The sequence below is a fragment of the Fringilla coelebs genome (genome assembly GCF_963513975.1).
Source record: "Fringilla coelebs genome assembly, chromosome: 6".
Taxonomy (NCBI): Eukaryota; Metazoa; Chordata; class Aves; order Passeriformes; family Fringillidae; genus Fringilla; species Fringilla coelebs.
Genome location: NC_140034.1, coordinates 47,299,915 through 47,319,458, shown reverse-complemented (window position 1 = coordinate 47,319,458; position 19,544 = coordinate 47,299,915). Strand labels below are relative to the sequence as shown.

At 49.7% G+C, this 19,544-nt stretch overlaps 2 protein-coding genes across 2 annotated transcripts in view; one reads left to right on the top strand and one right to left on the bottom strand.

Moving 5' to 3' along the window:
- Positions 1–852, bottom strand: part of TSPAN32 (tetraspanin 32) — a gene marked incomplete at both ends in the record, with an annotated part of 28,560 nt that extends 27,708 nt beyond the window's left edge. Inside the window, one exon of the mRNA XM_084207649.1 lies at positions 805–852. Within this exon, the coding sequence (XP_084063775.1) occupies positions 805–852 (48 nt within the window). The remainder of the gene's footprint in view (positions 1–804) is intronic.
- A 7,582-nt stretch (positions 853–8,434) lies between these two features.
- Positions 8,435–9,131, top strand: ASCL2 (achaete-scute family bHLH transcription factor 2; the record flags this gene model as incomplete). Its single annotated transcript, XM_084207514.1, has 1 exon — positions 8,435–9,131. Exon 1 carries the CDS (start codon positions 8,610–8,612, stop codon positions 9,129–9,131), a length of 522 nt encoding a protein of 173 aa, XP_084063640.1. The 5' UTR covers positions 8,435–8,609.
- Between the last annotated feature and the right edge of the window lie 10,413 nt (positions 9,132–19,544).

Here is a 19,544-nt window from a genome sequence, read left to right as displayed (position 1 = left end):
TTTGGAAGAGAGAACACCTTACAGCCACTGCAGTCTTGGACTATTGAAATTTGGAAAAACTACAAACTTCATTTGTGGCCCAAAACAAGGTACTATCTTTTAATTACAACCTTAACAAGCCACCAACCCTCTTTGAACTAAATACAGATTAATGTTATTATTGTTGTTATTATTATTATTTTTATGCTGGCAAGTTTTGATGAAGTGAAAAGGCAACAGAAACATACAGGTCAAAGCATCCACAAGAAGTGTTCTCCAGTTTCTACCATTTCCCATCAGCTCTAACAGCAATGTCCAGAAACTCCCCTTGAATTTACTTCAAAAGCTGATAAAGAGAGTCCGTGGAATTGCTTTCACTTTGCAGTGCCAATCCACATGTTTCTCACACACACTTCCACCAAAGCCTTGTGGTTTCATATCCTCATTGATTCCCCCCTCCCAGCAGCAAGCATGACTGCAGCAGGTCTATCCTCTCTCTTTTGCTCCAAGGAGCAATATCTTTTTTGCTCCCACCCATTCTGCCAGCAGTGACCTTTTCTTTCTCCTTGGAGGAAGCTGCTGAATTGTGAAAGAGCTGCAGTGGTGTGACAGCCTTGAGAAACCAGAAGTCTATCAGAGGAGGGGGGCATGCTGGTGGCCAGTGATAACCGCCCGTGGTGCAATGATAACTCAGGCAGTTGGCTGTGCTTGCCCTCCACCCGCCAAAAACAGAACGTGGGAAAACCATCCCCTCCCGGAGTGGGGATGGGAAAGGCAACAGCTCACCTCGGTTCTGCAGAGAACCCCCCAAACCTGCCTGCTCACCATGACACAGAGGCTGGTCACCAGCAGCTGGCACTTGGTGGTCCTCATCCCGCACCTCAGTTCCATGGCAGCTTGTCCCCAGAGAGAGCTGGCCGTTGGTCCCTCCAGCTCTTGATAAAGCCTGGGTTTCCACCAAAGGGAGGCATGGCCACAAGTGGGGCCTCTCAGGAAGTGGAGTCCCCACCACGTGCTGATGCACCTCCTCCTGCCTGATTATTAAATCCTCTTTAGGGCAGTCACCTTCTGCACAGGCCCTCAGCTGCTATCAGCTCCCACACAGCCAGCTGGGGAAGAAGGAAAGGCATACAGAAAAAACAACCTTTCATGGAGTATGGAGCAAAGCTCCTTTAAAAAATAATTAAACTGGTTAGTCAAGAGTCATTGTCAAAATATCCCAATTTTGACTTTCACTGGGATGCAGTTTTGCTTAATGAACATTGTCCATAACATTTTTTCATAATATATATTAATAATATTTTGTAAAAACATCAAGGAAAACACTATTTAAAAAATAATAACCTCTTGTATAAAGAAGAGATTAAACCCCCCCGCAAACAGATCTATGTAAGAGTCTTCTCTCCCCATGTAAAAGCATCACATGGCAATAACCTTTTGCTGAGCCTCTATTAGAACTTGCATATGTAGATAAGGGAAAAAACCCACATTTGGTAGTATTTTATTCAGGAAAATGGTTATATGGACATACAACCCCCTGCTCAGGAGCCCCTCATTGTCCATGGACATTTTAACTCTCCCTTTCCCCTCTCCTAGCACTGAAAGCTCCATGGACCCATGGCTGCAGAAGACTCAGGTGATTTCTTCAAAACCAGCTGTCTCCTGAATGCATATTTCTTAAAAGTAAATCACAAGTCTCAAGAAGGACCTGGCCAAAGGGAGCCTGAATCACTGAGTGCCTTAATTATCCTTACTTTTGGAACCAGACTGGTGGGGGACGGGTGAATAATTGCACTCCTGTCAGGTGGCAAACAAAGGGAGTAAAAAAGTAAAACCATTCCACAACAGTAACTGCAGTAACAGGAAGATGACAAAGGAGGAGGAGAGGAGTGAAAAAAGGAAGGACGATGCATTTTGTAAAGCAAAGAGAAGAGAAAGCGAGTTGCACAAAGCCATAAGCACGGGGGAAAGCATACTATGATTTTATGACTACATCACTAGCTTTCTTCCAAGTTTTCCTCCACATCATCTTGGTTGCAGCCTTCCCAGACACCAGTGAGAGCTGCCACAGCCAGTGCCAAAACCAGGTATCCCCATGGCTCATGGGTCCCTGCCCTGATGCCAGGAGGAGACAGTGAGGTACCCATGTGCAGACAGAGACTTTCCTCCTCTGGCCACCAGCTGTAGACCATCTGAGGAAAACCAATGGATAGACAGCAGGGCAGGAGGGCATTGAGGAGAGGACAACAGACTGGTGAGGCAGCTGATGCCAAGCCATCCACATGTAGGAGCTGGACCCCTGGGAACAGACCAGGTGGGGAAAATGCCTTATAAGACACTGTCAGCATTAGGATTGCGTCAGAATTCAGAACTGTGGACACCCATCACTTTTTCTGGTACTAGAGGACAGACGAGGGTGTTGTCACCTGCATTTTCAAGGGGAAGGATCCCTGGCACAAAAATAACAGAGCTGGCCCAACCGGTGGAGTTACAGGTTAAATCTGGAAGGGCTGCAAGAATGTATGAGCACAGCTCTGTGTGTAACACCAAGCCACGTCTGCGCAGCCACGAGCGACAGTCACCGTGTCACCTACCCTGAGCACACGCAGAGCCTGTTTCACAGCGGCGGACAGGGGAAAAAAACCATGGAGCCCGTCTCCGTTTCCCCCTGGATCCCACTTCCTTCTCCAATCCTAAGCACCTTGCCACCGCAGAGACCTGTGCGAAGCCAAGTCTCTCACTAGAGGTCCCCACAGGCCAGCAGAACCCTTTCCCGAAGGGCGAGATAATCGACGTGGGCTTTTTGAAGGGCACTTCCCTCCCCAGTTCCATAAAAGTCTCCTCAGTTCCTCGCACCTCACCTCATGTCCACCTGAGAGGTCCCAAAATCATCATCTACACGCCTTGCAAGGGCTGCTAGTTTTCCCACAAAATCTGTCCTGCCTCCTTTTGTCTCCAGCCATAAAAACGGGTACCTTCACTGACTCACGGAGCTCTGAAAGCAGGTTTGTAACTTCAGACACCTGTGTTTAAACAGCTCCTTCCTCTGTTTTGGTTGAAAATTACTATTCCTGAGTAGCTTGACCATGTCTTCTGATGCTTCTCCCACCTGCAGTGCTTGGTGCTTGCCTTTGTGCCCACCCTCCACTAACTGCTCTGCCTGCTGGGCTAAGGGTGGAGGGATCTTCTGCTGTTCCTTTTTACTCTCTCTTGCCCTCTATCCCATACAGGTATGCCTTGAAAGTTTCCTGTTTGGGGCAGAGCATATGTGGATTTCTAACATCACAAAAATAACAAGAGCAAAAGGAGTTGCTGCCTTACATTCACAAAAGCCAAAAGGCAATTCACTCCCTCACCCAAAAGAAAGCAGGAGCATCAGTAGAGCTGGGATACTAAGATGCTGGGCTGTGATTAAGGAAGGCACATTTAGCACGTGGAAGGGCACTGCTGAAGGGAGAGCAGGGAACTCTGTGTGCCCATCCTACCTGTGCCCATCAACAAGGCAAGCTGTGCAACACTTCACTTTCTATGGGATTAAACTTCCTCTGGGTGCCCCGTTGTTGGCACACACCTGCCTCAGCAGGCACACACCTACCTCTCTGCCCAGAGAGGTGAGAAGCAGGGTGTCCCCTCAACCCAGTGGGAAAAGAAGCAGGGCTGGTGGCATGCCAGGGAACCACCCTCACAGCCAGCATGCTGGATGGCAGCATGGCTTTTCCAGCAAGACTCAGCCTCCTGCCCACCCTGGCAGGTTTCATCAATTGATTCCCTTTGCAAAAGCCCAACTTATCACTCCCAAAAGCGGTCCAAAACCACAGGTGACCACAGCTCCTGCCTGTGGCTTCCTACCTTATCACTGGTTATCAGCTGGAGCATGGAAAGATGGTAGTGAGTCTGAAAATACCCCAGGGAGCACAGGTGCTCTCTTTCTAGCCTTGTGGCAGCTTGCAGATTTTTGTTATGAAAAACCTCATTCCCAGCTGCATGGGTCTCAGAGGGATGAGCCATCTCATCCAGAAGGGAAGGGTTGATTTAAAAAAAGGAGCAAAGCCAGATCATATTTTTTTGCAAAGCTATAAACCCCCAACTCTCTTCTGAGCTGGAGGGAAACAATGCCCACTCTGTCAGAGAGATGTTCTGAAAGAGCTGGGGGATTTGATGTGTTAATGCTGCATGAGGTGTGAACTTGGGACACTAAACACAAATGGAGAAGAGGCTGAATTCATATTGATGCTTTCCTGACATCCACTTTTCCGGCTCTCACTCCATCAGTGCAGCCACCAGTGATAGAACAGCAGCACCCCAGCCTCAGCTGCTTAAACTCTGTCAATGCAGCAGGGAAGAGAAACTTCCCCCTTGGCTTTGGGGCACTGCTACTCATGCTCCTGAGAAAGGATGGGCTGGAAGCAAGAAGGAGGATGTCACCCAGGAGCCAAAACTACACCTGTCATCCAGGCAGGACACACCTGTGCAGGTCTCTGCTGCCTCTCAGAAGCCTCCTCCTTTTCCAGCCCACAGCATCATTGGGGAAAATACCTCTCCTCCACAGCAGAAAGCAGCTCCAAATGTGTCAGATTTACAAGTGTCAGTGGCTCAGCCCATTCGGTCCCTCAGCTACTGCCTGTAACACGGCTGGATTCACCCTAAAGCTCGCTCGTAAATAAAACATGTCCATATCAAACCGCAGCGCAGCCGTAGGGATGATGGGAGGCCAGGCAGACCTCACAGCCTGCGTCTGCCTTCCCGGGCACATCACAAGGATGCATTGTAAAGGCTGCTTAGCATTCATATAGCACATACACACAATCAAAGCTAAAAATCAACTTTTAAACCCGGGGCCATCTCTTTTCAAGAAAGGAAAGAGAGGAGGAAAGAGGGGGGAGTGCTGGGCTTTGCCAAGCTTCAGATGCACCATACAACTCCACTGTGAATGGAAACAAGGCTGGCTGGAGGCTGCATTGGAAGGCACAAAACCAGAGAGAAATCATAATATTTCCAAAGCACTTCTTTACTTATTATTATTTTCAAAGTGTGTCTCAGAAATCCTCTAGTGATTCCCAGGCAATTTAAAATTATTATGAGTGAACAAATAAAATGTCAGAAGAGTTATTAAAAATAGTTCATCAAGCCAGAGAAAGATTACATTGGAAAAGAGCATAAGCTGAAGGCAGGGAACTCCCTTCAAAGAATAAACTCAAATGAACTTCTTTCTCCACTGAAAGTGAAAGAACCGTACTCATAGCTCTAAAGCACAGTACTCTACTCAAGTTAAATTATTTTTTCTTTTTCACATGCTATCTAATTGCAAACCATAACTGCCCAGGAGCCAGCTGCGCAGGTGATAGACCTGAAGAAACAATGCAAGCCCTGCCCCACGTAGCCCTGCTCCTGGCAAAACCAGTGTGAGCATAGCCCAGCCTGGTAAACAGGCTCACCAAGAACAGGGCTGCTTAAATGCCTATCATACTTTATTTCTTGCATTCACCCTCTCAAGCTTTATTGCAACTGGACCTCCATTGCTTTCCACTGTAGTCCCGAAAGTTTTGGTAAAATAAGCTTATGTCAACTAGCTGTAATGCATGGGTGGCACCAGGACTGACCCAGCACCCCACCTGCAGCCTTCCTGCTGAAACACGTGCCAAGCCAGGGACAGCGCTTTGCTCTCACCTTTGGCAGGTGCAAGAACTAACATGCAGTGCAGAGGCCCTTTCCAGAGGCCCTTTTCCCTTCTCCCTGGCATCGTTTGGCCACCTTGCAGCCCACTGGCTGAAGCCACAAGGAGCTAAAAGGTGTCCACACCAATCATGCAGTTACCATTTTTGCCTTACCTGCTTTAGGAGAGGAGAATTTCTTCTCCCCACTCTCTGGGGATGGGTAGCACATTGCTCTCTCTCCCCAGATTATGATCAGGAAGTTGATTGTGAACACAGACAGTGTTTAATGATGTCTTGTTCTACTGGATCCTTACATAGTCATTAACTTTATAAAGAGATTTCAAAGGAGATTGCATTTCTCTGAGTACGAGATGTACATACCCACCTACCTTCCTGCAGACTGTTGGTAAGACAGCTGCATTGCTAGGAAAGTATAGGCACTTGCTGTGTGTTGTGCTCAGGCCCAGACTCTCGATGGCTACATCTGGATAGAAACATCAGCAGCCCTGAAGCCAATTTGGACAAGTTAAGCTCATCCCTGAGCTGAGTGTAGAATCTCTGTGGCTGGAGGCTGCCTGCTCTCCCTTGAGACTGGGTTTACTGGTGTGCGTTATTAATGAAAAAAATTCCCTGTAGCTATTTTTGCATGATAAAAATCCAGTTATTACTCCTGAGTGAGGCACTTTGATACAGAAGGCTTTCTCTTGAAAAGTTTCAAGGGCATCAGCTTCCCCTTTCCTGTGTGAAAGGTTTTCAGCATAAATTAGACGAGGTAATAAAAGATCATTATTACTCCACTGAAGTAATGCTCCTACTGACTAAGCTATGTCTGACAGCGAGCACAAGGGAAGCCCCTTACTCCAGCCAGGGCAGTTTTGCAGATGCTGGAGACAACGGCATGACATGGTCTGAGCTGAGCAAGCAACCTGTGCACTCCCAACAGGGCACAGGCAGCTCCCCTGTGCTGCTGGGAACCCACCAGGAAAAACGTTCCTGCCTGCACTGCATGCCATGAGCTGCTCCTCTCAGGTCAAGAGAGGAGAAGCTGTAGGACTGCTCATTGCTTTGCCCCCACGTCTACAGCAGAGCCAAGAATGTCTCAGGAGCTGCTGAATTTGGGTGCTAAGGTCCTGCGTGCTTGACTACCAGAAAATCCAAGTGCTCACAGGATTCTTACTGTCAGGAATTTCAGCTCAGCTCCCTGTGATACTGCAGTGGGGTTGGTTCCTCCAAGCTGCTGCCATTGCAACCAACCCCCAGGGAAAATATTTCTCTTTCAACATAGTGGAGCCTTAGTGCTCCCCAAATACCCCACACAGGTACAAAAAAAGCCCCCTCCGTGTCACATCAAGGAATCATGGATAGCTCTTTGAACTACCATTTTTGGCTTAGATACACCTGAGCACCAGCAGCAATGTGGTTCAGGGCAGCCAGGGGAATACAAATCCTTTGATATCCAAATCGTGCTGCAGAGTGCAGAGCCTTGCTGGCACCTGTCCATGCGATGACACATCCCCACCACCAAGTTGGTGTCAAAGACACCAGCTTGGAGCATTTTCCTGACACTGGGTTATGTCTGCCCCCAAAAAGTGAAGCCCTGTAACTGAACTGCCTCACACCCTTGTATTTTTTTTTTTCTCTAAGGGCTGGGTGGGAGCAAAGCCCTGAGGACAGCTCATCCTGAAGCTGTGAGAGTGGATACAGCCCCAGGGCAGTGGGTTCATGTAGCTCCCCCTCCATCCATCATGTTTATTTAGCAAAACACCATGAAAGTTATTTCTTCCCACAAGTTCCCAGGACTCCAAGGGGAAGCTCCTTTGTCCTCCCAGATATCAGAATGCACCTTACCCTGCTGCTCTTCCCACTGGAGCTGGAAGAAAGGCGTGCTTGATGAAGAGCCAAGGAGGATTGCTTGGCATGGCAGAGGGAAGCCGGGCTGCAACCCCCGAGCTACAAAAGCTTTGCGTTTTCCTTCTTGCCTCCATGCCTTTATCCTTGAAACTCCCATTGAAGCCCAAAAAGCCGGTCTGTGGAGAACGGCGTTGGTAAGACGACCCACGCCATTACTATAAATCTTTGTTACTATACATTTTTGGTGGATGTACCAAAGCAGAGCCCCGGTGTGTCCCGTCTGTCTGTCAGGCAAGCACCGACGGGCGGCCAGGTGCGGGCACTCTCCGCTGCGCAGGGAAAGCCCCGGGAGCAGCCGCGCTGCCCGCCCACCGCCTCCGGCACGCCGGCACCCGCGGGGTACCCGGCCTGGGGATGGGGCGGGCTGGTGGCACACCTGAAGGGACAGGACCCGGGGCCTGCACCTCACCTAGGGCAGCGGGGAGTCCCGGCTGCTCCCGAGTGCCCGCCGTGAGGTGCGGGGGAGGCGGGGCGAGAGTGCGGCCCCACCCCCGAGTAATAATAAAAACTAAATTAAAATAAAATGTTAAAAACTGCCAGGGCAAGGGCGGTGATTTGAGGGGAGGGTTGCAGCCGGGCCGCGGACGGCGCTGGGTGGGTGTGTGTCTGAGTGTGTGTGTGTGTGTGTGTGTGTGTGTGTGTGTGAGTGAGTGTGTGAGGGGAGGGGGGGCGGCCGCCGGCGGCGCCACGCGCCGGGCGCGCGCGGGGGCGGGTGCGCGCGCGGGGGAGGGCGCGGGCGGGGGCGCGGCGGCGGCGGGCGCGCGTGGCGCGGCGTGCGCGGCGCGTGCGGCCGGCGGGGGCCCGCGAGCGGCGGCGGCGCGTTGATAAGGGGCCGGCCGGCAGCGGGACTCGCCGCAGAGGCGCGGAGCGGCGGCGGGAGAGCACGGGCATGGGGGTGAACTGTCCCGCGCTGCCCACCCCCGCCTCCTTTGCTTCGCTTTAAATTTAGTTTTGAAATTTTTTTTTAAAGTTTTGGTTGTTGGTTTGGTTTTTTGGGGTTTGTTTTGTTTTGTTTTTTTGGTTTTTTTTGTTTTTTTCGCTCGCCGCCACCGTGGCCGCCCGGCGATGAACGGCGGGGCTCTGCCGCCGCTGCCCCCCGCCGCACCCCGTGGCCGCCGGCGGCCCGCCTCCCCCGAGCTGCTGCGCTGCAAGCGCCGCCTGGCCTTCGCCGCCCTGCCGGGCACCGGGGCGGCGGCGGCGGCCGCCGTGGCCCGTCGGAACGAGCGGGAGCGCAACCGCGTGCGGCTCGTCAACCTGGGCTTCGCCGCACTCCGCCAGCATGTCCCCCACGGCGCCGCCAGCAAGAAGATGAGCAAGGTGGAGACCCTACGCTCCGCCGTCGAGTACATCCGCGCCCTGCAGCGGCTCCTCGACGAGCACGACGCCGCCGCCTCTTTCCCCGACGGCCGCGGGCGGGTGGCCGTCGGGGAGGTTGGCGGCGGCGGCGGCTACTCCTCCGCTTCGCCCTCCTTCGCCTCCTCCGCGCCCGGCTCGCCGTGCTCCTCCGAGGAGAGCGGCTACGACGTGGCGCTCAGCCCCGAGGAGCGGGAGCTGCTGGACTTCACCTGCTGGCTGGGGAGCTACTGACACGGCGGGAGGTGAGGGGCAGCGGAGGGGAGGGGGCACCGCTTCCTCCTCCGGCGCTCGGGGGAGCGGGGCACGGACCCACCGGGGCTCTCCTCACGTCTCTCCGCAGCCGCGCTCAGCACATCGGCACCCGCGGTCTCGGCGGCGGCAGCATCCCCCGAAAGTACTGATCTCCGCCCCGGCGTGGCCCCGCTGGCTGCTTTTCTTGCCGGGTTCAGCCGTCGTCTTCTGGTTGTGGAAAGTGCAATGGGGTAGTTGACTGCGGGGTCCCGCTCCTTGCGCGGGGACAGCGGCTCCGCCTGCCCGCCGGGAGCTGCCGACCCACGGAGAGGATGCCCGAGCGAAGCTGCTTTCCCCCGCCGCTGCTGTCTGGTGTTGCTTTGGAGGGGTGGAAAAAAAAAAAAAGACATTAGAAACACTTGATGCTTCCTTGATTCTGGAGGGGGAGGGATTTTTTTATCATGTCAAATTCTATTTTATATGTAACTTGAACTGCCTATAGGGACACTGGTGTATGAAGACTTATTTTTGTACAACAAACCTTAGAGAAAAGGGATGAGATGGTTCTATTTTTAGCAGGTCCTATTCACTTGTTCTTGAACACTACCAGCTGGAATGTTTTGGGAACATACACATTATAGATGCAAAGGTGTTTGTTTGTTTGTTTGTTTTTTAAATTCTTTTCTCCAAACACTTTGGTAAAAGACTGTAAACTTATGTTGTGCTTTAACGTGGTGTCTGAGTTTGCCTGGTGTGAAGGGCCACCTCTCTGAAAACTGAAGTTTTTTTAAAAAAATGTATTGAAGGCATTTTTGTATGCACTTGCTAGGATTTCTTATGTTGTACATATGCAGTTTTTAAGAGAGTATCATATTTTATGTAAATTGACTTTATAAATAAAAATCTATTTATAAATGGCTTCAGGGCTGTAAGATATTTGTGTGTATTTGCCAGAATTGCCCAAGGTGACTTAATTGTGACCTGAAGGGGTGGGAGAGGGGAGTAAGGAGCAATACAGCAGAGAGGCAGTTCTCCCCGGACCAGCTTTCACGTGCAGAAAGGAATAAGAAGCGGCATAGCATAATCTCCAGGTTTACTTTTTCCCCCCCCAATTCAAGTTTTATAAATTCAGTGCTTGGAGCAGGTCATGCCTGTGGGGAGCTGCAGATGTGCGTAGGAGACAAGGCAGGCTCGGTGCTGTTAACCCCTGTCCTGAGCATGCTGAAAGTGCAGCTGCAGGAGGCTGTGTGGCCCCTGCTTGGGATGATGGGAGACTCGTGGGAAGGTAAAGAGGAAGTGGGTATCTGGAGTTTGTTTGTCCTGGCAGCAGCTCTCAGGAGGTAGGTTGGGGTGCCTTTATTCAGGGAAGCAGCACCTCTGAGAACAGTGTTGTCCTTTAAAAACCACCTGTAACCTCCGTGTGCCACCTTGTCCTACTCTAACTTGAGCTGCATGTACAGAGTCTTTATCTAAAAGCAATAAGCAAATGTGAATTGCTCCTTGGAAACTATAGGCAGACTCAGCTCTGTCCATTACTTTTGGGCTCATACTGGTGACCTGCTTCAGGGCAGGTGAGCCAGAGGTAAAAACTGTGTGGGGAAGAATGCTGTGAAATAAAATACAGGGCTGATGGCATGAAAAACTATGGCAGAGACTGTCAATTCCCTTAGAGAGCTCTAGTGAATGTTAGGGGTTGAATGGAGCAAATGCTGAACGAACACAAAGCAGAAATGGTTATTAAAATTGACCTACTTTACAGGGACCCTGTGTGTAATCTCTGCTGCCTTATTACTGTGAAGGTAAAATTTTTCAGGAGTGTCACTCAGCAATTCCAGATTCAGTGATTGCAGTGGATGCTCTGTAATCCAGATCTGTAAAAGTATTCCACTTACATGATTCCATTTGAAGAAGAAACAAAAACCTCCAAAACAAGCCATGGGAAAATGAAGGCTCTAAGAGCAAGCAGCATTTAGGAGCCTGTAATCAAGAGCAATAGTTACTGTGCCTCAAGTTCATTCCCTAATAAAAGTTGCTCTAATAAACCATCCCTTTGAAAGATACAGAGAATTCAAGTGCCGAATAAATGTCTTGCAAAGGTTTTATACCCTTTGTGGCTCTTCAACAGTACCCCAGGTAGGAGCAAGAGCTGTGAGCTGACCTGGGCTGTGCTCGGCAGCAGCAGGGAAGGCTGGTGGAATGGGGGAGTAATGTGGTACCTCTCCTCAGAGAGAGTTTAAGGCCTTCATCCTCTCAGATGACCTCCAGAAAATTAGCCAAACATAAACTCATGTAGACTCCCACATGTTTATTCTCAGCCTAAACCAACATCATGTCATCTTTTCCAAGCAGTTTAGAAACTGGGACTTGTGCATTGGTCTGCACAAGTGTCCCATTATTGCAGAATGCTTTTTTTTAAAGCATGTTACTACTGCTGGGCAGGGTGCTTATTTTCCTTCCTTAGCTGCACTGATCATTTTAGTATTTCCAAAAGCAGTATTTGGCTCTCAGTCAAGTAACTCCCAGCATTGTTACCATGTTCATCTGATCACCCAAGGTATCTTGGGTGCAGCAACTTTGAAGCAGTATCAACTGTAACTCTACTGGCAAGAAATCAGCTGTAAGCAATTTTCACTTAAGCAATACTAATATTAGGGGGAAAAAAAGCTTAGTCAGCATCACAAGTTACCTTATGCTGTCAGTCAGTACTTCAGTCAGAGCTAGAGGGAAATCAGGAAGGTACAATTTTATTTTAAAAAACCCACAGTGGTCATGAGTCTTCCAAACAATTGAGGGGGAAGAAGGTGCAAGAAAAAGGATGTGTGTGTGTTTTAGAAACACAGGATGGACAGAGAGACTCCTTTCCCCAGCCATGGTCATGGTGACAAGTCGTTAGCAGATTCTCAGATCAACCTGCTGAAGAGAGCTCTGCTACACCAGAGAGCAGGGTACTGAAACATTGTGCCCTCCAAAGGAAGCATTAGGGAGGATGCAAGGGAGGTTCTGTGGCAGTAGCAGAGGGTACCTTCAGCCAGCCCAGCTCATCTTCAGCACCACCTGAAGACTGCTTGGACCTGGTTGGGAAGACTTCTGACCCTAAAAATTCACACCTAGAACTCTACTCCCTTTATGCAAAATACTTGCCAGTTCAAAGACTTGGAGATGAAAGCCCTCTGACCGTAAGAGTCACCTGTCAGCAGCAAGAGTAACAGCAGACCTGTCTCTCAGCCAGGTACTTCCCCTGCTTGGAGAAGCCAGCTACCCTTGATGATGGGACCCTCAGTGTCTGGGTTAGCTGCCATCAGCCAGGAGCTCCCCTGAGGGATTCCAGAAAGCCTGGGTGCCTCCCTAAAGTGCTACACGAAACGCTTGTGGCCGGGATGGGGAATGCCTCTGATGAGAACATCATTTCTCTTTAGATGTACAACTAGAAACTCAGTGCCTAAAATGGAAACCCCAGCTGCCAGCAAGACAAAATCCCAGCTCTAAGGTACAGGGCTGCAGGAGAGTCATTTAGTCAGATTCAGGCAGAAGAAGATATGCTGAGGAATTCTGAGAATTAAGGGGAAAAAAAGGCTGGGGACTCCAGGGGGCACACGCTTGTCAATGTGCTGATGCAAAGCACACTTCTGTAAACCTCTCACATCTCCATCCACCTATGGGCTCCCATTTTCCCAAGCAGCATTTCACAGGCCACAGACATGGCTAATAAAGCAGAAACAAGTTGCAGGATGGTGTCAAGATTAGCTGCCCCCATCCCCAAGCAGAAAGAGACCTTCCATTTTCAACCACGGTACCCTCCTTGGCATTTTTTTACTTGGACTGAAGCTTTTCTTGTTACCCAAAGCACTTAAAGCCCAGTACATGGTAAAAATAGTCCTGTGCATTACAGCCTGGTGGTGTTTAAATAATGATGTTGTCCATCATGGGCAACCTCCCCTTTGGTTCCATGGCTACACTCCTTCCAAATTTCTCCACATACTACTGAAAATAATTTTGAAGGAAGGGCCTGTGCATCCTGTTTGAAGGCTTGTACACCACAGAAAAACCTAGGAAGCAGGCAGGAGGATGCCCTGCAGCATCCCCATGGCAGAATGGCATTGCTGGTCCTCCTTGCAGAGAGAGTGACTTCAGCAGAGCCCAGCACCACAGAAAAGAGAACATTTGGCGATAAGTGTCCAGGGGAAAAGGGCTCTCTCCTGTTCCTACCACCACAAGATATCACCAGTAAATACCCTCTTTGCCACAGATAATCGTGCAGAAAATAGCCCAGGATTGGTTTCAATGTATAAAACAACTCAATTTACATTAACACCTCATAAAGATCTTGTTACGGACAGCAGGCAGCGAGGGAGCTCCTGCGAATCAGCTGGCTGCTGCCTCCCCTCCCATCCGTGAGGAGCAGCCGCCAAGAACACACTTGTCCTGCCAGCCTTTGGTCTGAGTACCAAGGCTTTTCGGCTGCCACGGTTTGTGGGCAGACGGCTGTGTGCCGAGACTAGTCCCGAGGTCATTTCACTCTTTTCATGCAGGTCACAGAATAGCTGCCTAACAGCAACAATTTTCAGGCATTTCTTATCTGGATTGGATGCGGGCCAGGAGCCTGGGAGGGTGCACAGCTAGGAGTGAAAGGCAGCCCCTTGCACAGCTGACGACAGGCAGAGCTGCCCTGGCTTTGCCCAGCTTGGGCATTGGCCAACGAGGGCTGGATTTGCTTCCCAGAAACTGCCACCAACAAAGCATTAGCCAAAGGCACACCTGGGAATAATGGAGCCAACAATAGGAAAGCAGCACCAGGTGTAATCACCAACGAATGTCACACCCTAAGGAGGCTATCGGGCACTATAACAAATGGCTTAGAGTCCCGGGGACACCACACACCCTGCTCCTTTGGAGCTTTGTGCACACTCTGGCACACAGCAACAGAGGAGCTCTGCCAGGTGCTTTCAGAGCAGCCCTGGGACTCACTACAGGTCTTCTCAAGCCAGTCCCTGGGGCCTGCTCTTTGGAGAAGTGAGTGGATGCTCCTGTGGCTGAGTCTGAGAACATGGAGGGGTTTTACACTTACAGATTCTCAGGCTTTTTATTATATTTGAGAACTTTCTTCCACCCATTATTTTCCCATAACAAAGATCTACTCAGAACAATGGTAAAGCTGGTAGAAAAAAGAGAGAGGTGGCATGGTTAAGGCCCTTCCTAGTAAGAGAGGCTGGTTTGCACCTCTGCTGTCTCACCATCTTCAGGAAGGAAAAATTGAAGGGGAGCGTCAGCATCCTTAGCTTAGGGGGAGTGTTGCAAAAACATCAGAGACTGAGATTTCTGCTGTAAATTAAATTGGGAGTCTCTCCTGTTCTTGAGAGCCTGCAATCAAAGATCATTGTTCAGATCAGGATGACTAAACTCTCATTTTCCGCAGGTCACCACCTGCCCCCTTACTCCTGCTGTCACCTCTCTTTTGTCCCCAGGCACAACAAAGTGGCAAAAGGGTAAAGGAAGTGATGCCCACAAGTCCTATCACAACAGGTGAGGCAGGAGAGAGATGCTCAGAGAAATCCCAGCCAGATGGTAGGCTCCAAAACCAGCATCCCCACATGGTGAGCAGGAAAAACCCACGACTAGACACACATTTGTTATCTGCCAAAGCCATCAGCATTGTTGTACAAGAGGAGAAATAAACAGTCATGTAGAGAAACATAGAAATGGAAAGGAGAAGCAAGTCTAAGAAACTGATCAGCAGTGGAGAGCATAGTGCATTAAATCAGAGCAAGAAGCACAGAGAAATTATTTCAAGCATTGGTCTGTGACACCCTTCCCTCCTCTTCCATAAATGCTTTTGTTTATGGGTAGATGTTAATAACAGCAGAAGCATAAACATCAGGAAAGGAGAAACTTGTGGTGAGGCTGCAGGGACCAGGGCAGTGCTTCAGGCTTTGACCTGTGAGCATCCACTTTGCTGCTGGAGAAGCCTCAGTTCTCTGCTTTCATCTCCTGGCCTCAGCCCCAGCACTCACAGCCTGCAGTACAACAGTTATCCAGTCACCAGACCCAGTAAATTGTGCTTGCTTTTTAAGTTGTTTGGTTTTGCCTTTTTTTTTTTTTTTAAGGGAAGAGAAACCAACAAAGAGGCATGATAGCCCCAAGGGGAATTTTCTGTTAAAGTCACTGCCAAAAGAATGACCAATTTGTAAGTGAAATGTTGACACTTTTATAACACAGCAAATATCTTTCCCTTGAATGAAGCACTTCAAGATTTTTTTTTTTTGTAGAAAAGATGAATTTTGTCAGGATGTTAAATACTAGTAGGAAGTGTTGCAATACTATAACACATTTTCCCTTTCACTCTGTTTCCCACGTACAATTCCTTCAAGGCTCCACAAAGGAGCCACAGTCACTTTGGCAGAACCATCCACAGAAAAAGCAGGTGAAACCCACTGGGTAAATAAAAGCCTAGCTTAGAAGTATTAATAAATACCATCATCCCCTTACCAGCAGAGAACCTGCAAAGCCCTCTGCTTTGGGAGTCAGGCTGCTGACTCCCATTTTCCTGCTTTCACCGTGGGCTTGTTTTTATCAGAGGAAAGCCAGGTGGTGCCAGTGGAAGCAACTGGTCCCCTCAGTGAAACACCTGCACGTGATTCAGTGCCCAGGGTGCTCCTTTGTCCTCTTCTCCTCACCCAGGAGACACCAGAGGAAACTGGGCAATGGAGAGGGTGAGATGTGCTTCAAGCAGCTTGAAGTCTGCAGCACATGCTGTGTTTGGGCCTGATTTGAATGGTGGCAAGGGTGGGGATGGGGTGAAGCAGCACAGCTCTGCACCATCTCCTTGCCTGATTCCCCAGCCCCTGTCTCCAGCAGCCCCCAGGAGTGTCCCACAGGCTGCATCCCTGCATGGACCCAGAGTGCTGCTGAGATAGATAGTTTATACCCTTTGGTCCTTGGTCTTGCTAGAGGACAGCCAGTAAAGGGAGGTGAGAGCACAGAAGCTTTTGAAGTGGGGAGACCACAAAGCTCATTTAGGATGCATACACCACCAAAAAAACCCCAGCCACCAGACAGTAATAACTTCAAAACAGTGCTGACTGGAGTTGAAAACAGTGATGTACTGGCAGAAAAACTAGTGCCCAAGCCAAGTTCAGACGTGGAGTAAGCTGAATTTGATTGTTTATGATGCTGAAGAGCGCTAATGGTTGCCAGCAGGCAAGTCTCGCTGTTAAAGAGAAACACACAACTTGTTAAAGGGACCTCTGGGCACTCTTTCAGGCCTAGCAGAAATCATAACCAACCTACTCTGTGCAGTAAAACCTGCTGGAGAAAGCGAGGGCAGTGTCATGTTCCTTGGTGGAATCTGGGGTGTAGGACACAGGCTGCACTTAGTGTGTACATTGCAGGAATCACGGGAGGAGCAGAAACCTGGAGAGGGTGCAGAGGAAGTGGGACACAGACTGGGGCAGGAGCCTCACAGGCTGCTACAACATGTCTTCTTCTGCTGTGTTTGGGGAGACAGGGTTTGGGACCATCCTTTGTGAAAAAGCAGATGCAGTGAATAAGAAGAGTTTTAGAAGTGAAGCGTTGGCATTAGAAAATGGTCTGTTCTGGGAGTTGCTGAATGCAATGATTTCTCATTCCAAAATGTTCAACATTTTATTGAGATTGAAGAATTTCTTCATGGTCAAAATGTACAGCAGACCGTTTGCTGAAGAAAAGATTTCACTCTGGGTGAAACTTAGTTCAAAGTTATTTGTAAATTTCATTTTGAGGTACCTCTGAATTATAGATACATCAAAGTACAGTGATGATATTTGAGCTACCACAAAAATTTTGAGCTCTGCTTCTTCCTTAACAAAGTGATAGCAAGTCAGCATGAGAAAAAGTCAGGTGGCCAGCTGAAAAACAGCAGGTTGGAAAAAGCAGAGGTACAGATGTGTGTGACAGCTTGTCCCCAAACCCCTCCAGCCATGGGGGTAGCCTTGATGTTCAAAATATGCTCCTGAAACATCTCAGAGGGCAGGATCTGCGTGGCATTAACAGTCCTGAGTGCTCTTTGCCAAGATTCAGCCCTCCTGTAGGATTTGCAGTACACAGCTTGGGGACCAGAAGACTCTGCTGAGACACGGGTGTCACGGCTTATGTATAGGGAGGGGTTCTCCCACAGGGTCCTCTCCAAGCCCATTTTTCTCCAGTGCCTTTGGTTGCCCCTCCCCATCTCTACTTAAAATTAACTCTGCATAGGTATCAACCCACTTTCTTTCTCAGTGCTTTCACCATGGGAAAAAGCTGGAAGTGGGAGGTGGAGCACAGGGAGCAAAGGAGAAAAAAGAAAATGGAAAATGTGGAAGAAAGTGAGAGGCTGAGCAGGGAGGGGAGGAGCGGGGAGGAAGGGCTTGAAAGGGCTGCTGAGGGACAGGGGCAGGGTGGCCCCCGGCTGCCCCACATTGTGCTTGGCTCTATCCATCTAAATAAAGGGACTACCCTGACTTGTGTCCCAGCTGGGGGAGGTTTTGTTGCCTTTTGGGTTTTGGTGTCGTCCCCTCCCCCTGTTTTGCTCCCCCTCCTCTCTTCCCTCCCCTTCCCTCCCCTTTCATCCAGACTGCATCAAAGTGCCCCCGTGTCTCCGGCTCCTCGGGCGTTTCCACCCCCTCCCTGGAGGCACAATGTCCCCCTTTGTGGCCACCACCCAGATGACCTTTTCTACCTTCTTATCCTCATTTATCCCTGCGCCCCCGGGTAAATAAACCCCGAGGCGAGGGATGGGTAGAAGCTGGGACCGAGAGAGCTGGCCCCGGGGCAGGTGCTTCCTTTTGCAGCCCCACTAGCCCCAGCCAGGCAGGGGTAACAGCAGGGGAAGGAACGTGAGAGTTGTTAGGAACTGACTTGTGCACCAGGAATGGTCAGCCTGCCCAGCATCCCACAGTGAGCTGGAGATGGCAGATTTCACCCCAAAAGAGAGTGCATCCCTACTTCCACTTCATTTAAATGCCCACGTCAGCTAGCCCCATAGGAGGGGCAGAGCCAGGCTTGAGTTGGGGTAGTCAAGGGCATGTGGACACGTGGGCCTTTGAAGAGCAAATGTCCAGCCACAGCTTGCACCAGGGATGTTCACAGGGGAGGAGAAAAACATTTCCTGGGCTCTGTGCAGCATGAGTCTACTCACAGCCCATCCTGTTGTTCCTGGAGGCTGCTCACTTCTCTCCTGGCTTTTCTCCCCCCTGCATGTTTCCCTTCAGTTCCTGCTGGTTTATCCATATTTATTAGTGCCTGCTCACTTTGGCAGAGCTCAGCCACCTGCCAGGGCTCTGGTCCTGCATGGGGCTTCACCTCTGCTGTCTGCCATGTTTTCCAGTGCCCCCAGCCTGGCACATGTTCCCGAGCAATCATAAATGCACTGTGGCTTGGTACAGTGCTGCAGCCATGAAATCCCAGTGAAAGCCTTTATTCTGCATGTCTGATGCTTTCAGGCCTTGACATTCAAGCAGATGTGCCTGTGCTGAGTTCTGCTCCAGCTGTGCACACTGCAAAGGCAGGTCCAGGATGGACACGTGAACACCCCCTATTCCCCAGGACAGACAAGGATATCAGAGGGGGCTCAGGTGGCTCTCCCTGGCTGAGCATCTGGCTTGTGTTACTTCACCTTTTACTTCAGCTTTATTCCTAAAGGGAAAGCTCAGATCCACGCAGTGCCCCAGGTTGTCCCAAATGGAGAACTCTCCACCCCAAAGCCCTAGTCTCCAGGTGTTTCAGATCCTATTTTGGCTGCCCAAGGTGATACAGTCAGATCCTAAATTAGTCCCTTATAATCTAAATTGAATTTAGACCCAGAAAATCCCCAGCTTTCAGATGTTTCTGGTTACACAATAACTCTGGCTCTTCTTCTCAGAAGAGTGAAATGGCAGGATTTTGAAATTCCTTGTTGGTTCATGTTTGCATATAAATGCTGATTTTATCTTTTCTGTACACAAAGTAAACACCAAGCTGTTTTACAATAATGTTGCCGTTGGAACATGCACCAAGGATGGCAAAACAACTCAGAGATGTTTCCAGACCCAAGGACCATGCCTCCCTTCACACAAAGAAGCCGCCCGCTCCGAGATGCCCGGCACACCCTCATCCCTGTTTATGCAGATCAACAGGCAGGTTTCATTAGGCACTAGTAAGATCCCCAAGGAAAAGTTGGATGGAGATGACAAAGGATGTGTATTCACCCAGCTATCTAAGCGCAGGTTCCTGATGAAGCTGAATTTTTCCATAGGTCCCCAAGAACTGTGGAGCCTGCTGGAAGTGCCCAGAATCACTGCAACTGAGAAATGATGGCTCTAACTTAAACTGGGATTTACATCTCTTATAATGCTGGTCAACATTACAGGGACTGTAATTCAGATTAAAATAAACGTTTAAAGTAATGTAGCTATTGATGGTTAA